Below are 7,059 nucleotides of genomic sequence, written 5' to 3' on the forward strand. Positions count from 1 at the left end.
AAACGATTTGACACCAAAAGAAATGAAAAGAAAAAAATACAAATTTTATACTTTTTTCTTTGGGTGAAGAAGTTTATTGAAATTCTGTATCGTGAAAAGTCGAAACTGTCCCCAATTCAAAATTTTGTTCCACTCTTGGTAGTCAAACATACATAATCTTTTTATTTTCTTATCATTTCATTTATTTTCTTCTCTTCTCTTTTCTTTTCTTTTCTAGATTCCTTTTTTCTTTCTTTTCTTTTCTTTCCTTCTCTTGGCTACCAAACATAGCCCTAAACAGTTTATTGAAATTCTGTATCGTGAAAAGTCGAAACTATCCCCACTGTTCCATTGTCTTATCACCTAGGGAAAGGATAATTCTAAGGGGTAATATTGTCCACTTAAAGGATTTTGAAAGATACATGAGGGTGTTTCCGTCATTTGAGGAGCCAAGAAGCACCACCTGTCAAACGGTCAAAACACTTGTGACCTCCAGACTTAACCGCTAGTGGTGTTATAAAACGCCCAAGCTCGGAGCGCAGTGCTGGGGAACACCGTGCACGTACGTGGCGGGACGCTATTGGTTGCATCAAGGTCGTCGGGATTCATAGCAACAAAAGGAGAAAGGGAGAACCACCACAACCCACGGTTTTTCTCTCTCTTTCTTTCATTTCTTGCTCTCACACTCTTTCTTTCTCTCTCCTCTATCTGTGTTTCTTGTCCTCTGGATTTCCAAATCTTCTTAGAGCTTTCGGATATTCCGATGACCGAAGATTTCGATTACGGGTTATCCAATGCATGATCCTGTGATTTCATGCAAAAAAAAAATCTGATCACCGATTCATCTCCGCTTTCTTGCGCTGAGAAAGTGAGAATTCAACTACTAGGGAGTGGAAATGCTGGAGGTAGTTGAGAGTTCTGTCAATGGCAGATTTTCACAGTTGCAGAGTTGTGGAGATAGTAGCGAAGAAGAGCTCTCTGTGCTCCCTCGTCACACTAAAGTCGTTGTCACTGGTAACAATCGGACGAAATCCGTTCTAGTTGGCCTCCAAGGCGTGGTGAAGAAGGCTGTTGGCCTTGGCGGGTGGCATTGGCTGGTAACTTCTTTGAAGAATTCTTATTTATTTATATTTTGTGGGAATGGGTATTCATTTTTGATTGGGTTCCTGTAAGTGTGCCACTTTTTTTTGGGGGTTTCCTCCTTTCAAAGGTTTAATTTTATGTGTTTTCCGCAATGCGGGAGGGACGCTAGATTGTGTCTGGTTTTGAATATCTGCTCTTTGGCTATTCTTACTACTCGTAATAGTTATGGATTCGATGCTTGCTTCTCTTGTAATTTAAGGGCCAATTTTGTATTGCTGCTTCCTGTTGCATTTCTTTTTATATGCTTTCGATAAATTTGTATTTGAATAATTATATTTCTTTTTAGACAAAGCTTTCCCTCTTGGAATTAAGTGTTGATGACTTATTCTGTTATGGGTTTAGGTTGCATGTTTGTTCCAGTATGTGGATCTGGTGGTTTTTTTTTTTTTTTTTTGCTATAATGAGGCAAATTTTGGTAGAAGTTTGTATGAAGGCTTCCTAAATTTCCGATTTTATGTTGACTGCTATTATTATTTATTTATTTATTTATTTATTTTTTGAGGGGGGGTGCGGGGGAGGAATATGAATAAGTGCTTTTGTGAGTTGAATTCCATCTGATGATGACGCCGTTATTGTTTGGGAGTAAATTCCTTGTTATTAACTGTTGATGCATGGACTTACAATATTCCCATTTGGTTACTTTTAGGGTTTTCCCTTAGCTTTCTGAATAGGTTGGTTTTGTATTATTCATTTTGCGGTTGAAACTGGTTACAGGGAATGTTAGTGGGTTTTATATTTGGTTGTTCCACCCCTTCTGCAGATTGTGAAAATGTACATTGATTCAGTGGGTTTGAGATTAGACGTCCGGTATTTATTTCAGACTTTGACAAAGTTTGATGCCCTTCTTCTTTTTTGTGTCTCTGCGTGTGTGTGTTTTTTTTTTTTTGGGGTGGGGGGTGATGGTGCTGCTGTTAGAATTTATTGGGCTGTATATTTTAAGTTCTTTGCGTGCAATTCCTAAGTTTACGTTTCTTCTCAGCTCATGGATGGCACTTACCAGGTTTTGGTTTTCCACGTGATATATATCTCTGGGTTATTTATTTCTGTTTAATGGAGAATAATTCATTTCTTGGCTCATGGATGGAACTTACCAGTCTACTCTTTCATTGCAAATAGTACATACTGCTAACCATTTTGGCGTTGTGCTGCTTGGTTCAGTGCCACTGTGAATATGTGGGAAATTTCTGAGCATTTGGGCCTTTTGTCTGTACCCAATTTATTTCTTGTGTTGAAAGCATGAACATTGATCCCATAATATAAGAAGGAATTTTCTATCTAAACTTTGATGTAGTGGCATTTAGCTTCCTGTATGAGTTTACATATTTGTGATATCAAAATGATTTTTCGGGCGGGCGGGAGGATAAGTATATCCAGTTGACCATTTTGTGTCTGCCATGTTGTTTAGGCCTTGTTGAGTTATATATTTCTACTGTAAAAAATGAAATATTATGTTTTTATTTGTCTCCCATATCTGGGATATTTCTGTGGGATATTTCTGTCTCACTGTGTTGATGTGTTTTATTTACTCACGCTATCTGTAGATATTGCCCTTTGTACATATTGTGGAGTGGTCAATATTTGTTTTCCTGTTAGTCTGAAGTGGCTTCAATCTATAGTTGTAATTTCCTTATTACTTTGAGATATATATTCTTCTGCCCAATCTCTTCTCCACCATCTATCTCTTGTTTTTATTGTTCAAAGATATTCAATTAGACTTTGCTGATTTATAGCAAACATTCATCTTGTTTGCCCATGCTTTCGGTACTTTTGGGCTATTCTTGATGTCGCCACAATTCTCAAACTGCAGGTTCTCACAAATGGCATAGAAGTAAAGTTGCAGAGGAATGCCCTTAGTGTTCTTGAAGCTCCAACCGGTCATGAGGAGGATGATGACCTTGAGTGTGAAAACATGCAGTGGAATGGTTCAGATATGGGTGGGCATAATTAACATTTTAAACTTACATGCTATTTTTTGGTTTCAGTTGATAGACGTGAATCTTTGGTGGATGGCCCTGTTTCATAGACAAAACACCTGTTCATGATGTTCAGAGAAATGTGAGCTTTTTCTGGGATAGAAATCTTATTAGCCAAAAAGCCAGTAGATGGTTTGACATCCAACAATGGCTTTGGGATGCTAATATTTTAGTTTTAAGGATATATCATAAAAGGCGGTCTGGATTATCTTCTTGAATTAGTTATACAAGAGGAAGGGTGCTGGGAACTTTCTTGTTCTATAATAGTTGTCATTAAGACGCCTTTTTTTTTTTTTTTTTTTTTCTATTGGTGCCTTGCAAAACTTACTTTGAAGAGAAGAAATTGTCCTTGTTACATAGGATTCTCTGTCTCCTTTATTTTGTTCCTTCTTACTATTCACAAAAGTGAGGTGGCCCGTCTTTATTATCTTTATTAATCACTGTTGTGTCTTCCTTTTTGCTCCCTTTTTCAGCTTCTGATGACACTCAGAAATCTCACAGACCTAGGCACCGGTCACAGAAGTCTGTTGGGTCATCTCAGAAGATCATGAGCCGGTCTCTTTCTTGTGACTCACAATCTAAAGGATCTGTCTCACTTGCTCGGGGTGCAACGGTACGTGACTTCTATGTTACACTTTGCCTTTTTCTTTCTACCCTAAGGTTAATCGAATTGGTTCAGCAAGTTACTTTATCTACTGTTTTAGCTCTTTCTAAACCTTTTGATAACCTCATCTGCAGAAGATTGACCTCAGTAAGCTAGAAATGGCGGCATTATGGAGATATTGGAGGCACTTCAACCTTGTGAGTTATTTTTTCTTTCCAACGTTGAAAGATGTTTGGCACTAGGAAAAAAAAAACACACACACACACACACACACAAATTTATATATGAGAAATGTTTGGCACCAGAATTATCATTATTATCATTATTATTATTATTATTATTATTATTATTATTATTATTATTATTATTATTATTATTATTATTATTATTTTTATTTTTAATGTTTATTACTCACAGTGGTTACATCTTGTTTCTTATAAATAAACCTTTTTTCCATTCTCAAGGTGGATGCCATTCCCAACCCATCAAAGGAGCAGTTGATTGATGTTGTTCAGAGGCATTTTATGTCACAGGTACCATTCCAAACCCCCTAAGTTTCCTATCTGAGCATTTGTAGGTAACACAGGAATGACAATTTCTTGGACAATATTGGCTATTAAATGTCTTGTTTTTGTGCATATATTTGGAGACTGTAGGAACATTTTATAATTTAATTAATATAGGTAGCTAGAGTTTAGTGTGACCAATTGATCCAATCTCAAACTGACTATGTCTGAATTCATTTTGATTAAGATGGATTTGAATGTACATGCATTTGATTCTCAATTAAATTGAGGCCCAAGCAACTAAAGGTTTGCTTCTAAATGGTTTAGTTGTATATGTGTCAATTGAATATGTAAGTAAAGATTCAGGCTTCTGAGTGTGGTGGTGTTTTTCATTCATTCATTCAAGAGCTTAAAGCAAAAAAAACACATTTCACTTGATGGACAAAAATAAAATGAAATAAACCAATAGATTACCCTGTAATATAGGTGATATTAAATTTTTGTGTGATAACCTTTGCTCTAGGAACATAAAATTATATTCTGTTGAGGGGTTGTGAAGAGAACTTCTAACATGTGAAAACCAATTGCTTCTCTTTGTTCTCGAAAGCAATTGGATGAGTTGCAGGTAATTGCTGGGTTCGTTAAGGCTGCAAAGAGACTGAAGACCGTCTGCAATTGACCTTTGATAGAGATGAGAACTTTGCATTTCGTTGATGGCACTAACAAATACTGGTATCATATGTCCCTTTCCTATAGTTTGTAGTAATTTCCTGTAACATATGTATCCTCGGGCTTGTTTCTCCATCCTCTTTTTCTTAGTGATTTGGATAGGTAAGTCATCTGAGTTTAAGTAGTAGTAGGTATGTAGATAACTAGATATGTAATGGTGAACTTATAGAAGTTTGTATGGCCTAATACAATTGCCTAAGTGCAGTGCAGTGCTGACTCCTTGGGGGAAGTGGGTTATTTTAATGTATATTCCTAGTTCTAGTTAACATCATTGTTCATCCATTTATTAGCAGTTGCAGCTTTATGAACTTGATCTCTGAGTACGGGTGGGTGGATCAGCTGTGTAGTGATTGAATTTATGAATTTGTAAGGTTTGATTACTGAATCAAATTCTTGGGTTCCTATTTCGAGCTGTCCATGCGGAGTATCCAAATCTTCCAGTGTGAGAATCTAATAAAAGGAGTGAAAAGATGGTCTACGCACTCGTGGTTTTTAGAATAATATTTGACTATGCTAATCTTTGTTTAGAAGATCAGTTAATAACAAATACATACCTCCTTGACTTCTGATATGCCGAATCTATGGGGAATTTCCTAATTCCCAGTGGGGCTTCAAGTCTCCATCTTTATGTGTTGTGATGGATTGGATATATTCCAAAATAAAGTAGGAAAAAGAGAATTTATCTTGCACTGTAGACAAATCTAAATCGCAAATTATGATATCACGAACTTGAAAATTCATGTAGAAACTTAAAAGAATCGGTGGGGTTGAGTTGTTTCACTTTCACCTGACATTTTCTTAAGGCTGTAGATGTTTCTTATGGTGCAATCGGGGTTTTTGCGAATCAGTTTCCTATGTTGAAAACTCGCTCACTGGGTCTAGTTGGAATATTTCAAAGTTGTGTTCAATTGGACAAAATGGTAACAGAGAATCAAAACTAAAGGAAGTCGGGATTGTTTCTTAAAAACTGTTAATAGAGGACGATTAGAAAAAATTGATCTATACTAAATTAGCCATTTTGTGTGAATCATACTCAAGAAAGAGACTTGAGTAGATTTCATTCTGAAAAACTAGACCTCAAGGAGAGGGGGGTCTAAGTACCTATAATTAAGTCTCCACACTCATTTTCAATGTGAAATTATTATTAAAACCCCAACTAAAATGTGTAGTAGATTTTTTTTTTGGATAGCTGTAGTGGTTCTGGAAAACATTTATTTGAATTGCAGTTTTATTTCATGCACACCAGCCACTGGATAAAAAAAAAGAGAGCTAGGACCACGGTTTTACCAAAAGACAGTTTTGCAATCAAAAGCAAACTATACAGAGGATGGAGTAGTGGGGACGCAAGGAAGGGCAGCGTCCTCTATTTTAAGATTTTTTTTTTGGGAGTGGAGTCACTGGGGTGTGTGGGTGGGTGGTTGTTTAGTCCATTTTTAGGATAAAGTCATAGAACTTCGAATTATAGTTTTCACTAGATCAACCTCCTCAGTCATCTTATTGATTGTTTGGGGCGGGGGGTGGTGGCATATCTGAGTGTAATAGACCCACCCTCCTCTCCTTGCCTGCGGCAGAGTTGGTGTACAAAAAGGGTGTAGTAGGGACACCATTGGCTGGCCTCTTGGCGTGTTGTGCGACAGGATGGACCACACCACCCAACAACTTGTTGAACCCTTCACACTCAAAAGCATCACAGGGATGTATGTATCTAGTATAGGTTAAATAGTTCTCCTATATTGTATTCATTTTCGTTCACTTTATCAAGTTCTGTTTTTCTTTTTTTTGAAGTTTTCTCTGTTCGAGAGCGTGGCTTTTATGTCTGCCTGGAGTCCTAGACCAATCAACATCCACTTTTTTGGTTCAATCAGCGAGAGAAATTTTATGGGGAAGACGAGAGACACATAAGGGTGTAGACATGGGAACCACATTCCTGAATAGAAAACTTCCCTCATTTTCTTTCCTTGAGGCAAAATGTTTTATACACAACTGTATACATACATAAATTTGCTCACTGGCTCCTTTCTCTCCTTTTCTCTTTTTCTCTTTTTCTCTTTTTCTCTTTCTCTTTTTCTCTCTTTTCATTTCTTTTTCCTCTTGAAGGGGGATACGCTGGCACTGTGAATAGATT

General features: G+C 36.9%; 1 protein-coding gene across 2 annotated transcripts; it reads left to right on the forward strand.

Annotated features, from left to right (window-relative positions):
* Positions 1 to 616: 616 nt before the first annotated feature.
* Positions 617 to 5,200, forward strand: LOC122084161. 2 transcript variants are annotated; one of them, XM_042652244.1, is made up of 6 exons: positions 617 to 1,076; positions 2,930 to 3,056; positions 3,569 to 3,708; positions 3,837 to 3,896; positions 4,164 to 4,232; positions 4,813 to 5,200. In XM_042652244.1, exons 1-6 carry the CDS (start codon positions 876 to 878, stop codon positions 4,882 to 4,884), a joined length of 669 nt encoding a protein of 222 aa, XP_042508178.1. In that variant the 5' UTR covers positions 617 to 875; the 3' UTR covers positions 4,885 to 5,200. The 2 variants fall into 2 exon arrangements, with proteins under 2 accessions (XP_042508178.1, XP_042508177.1); XM_042652243.1 differs by having other exon boundaries at positions 620 to 1,076; positions 3,834 to 3,896.
* Positions 5,201 to 7,059: the final 1,859 nt, after the last annotated feature.

This window comes from Macadamia integrifolia, chromosome 7, assembly GCF_013358625.1.
Source record: "Macadamia integrifolia cultivar HAES 741 chromosome 7, SCU_Mint_v3, whole genome shotgun sequence".
NCBI lineage: Eukaryota > Viridiplantae > Streptophyta > Magnoliopsida > Proteales > Proteaceae > Macadamia > Macadamia integrifolia.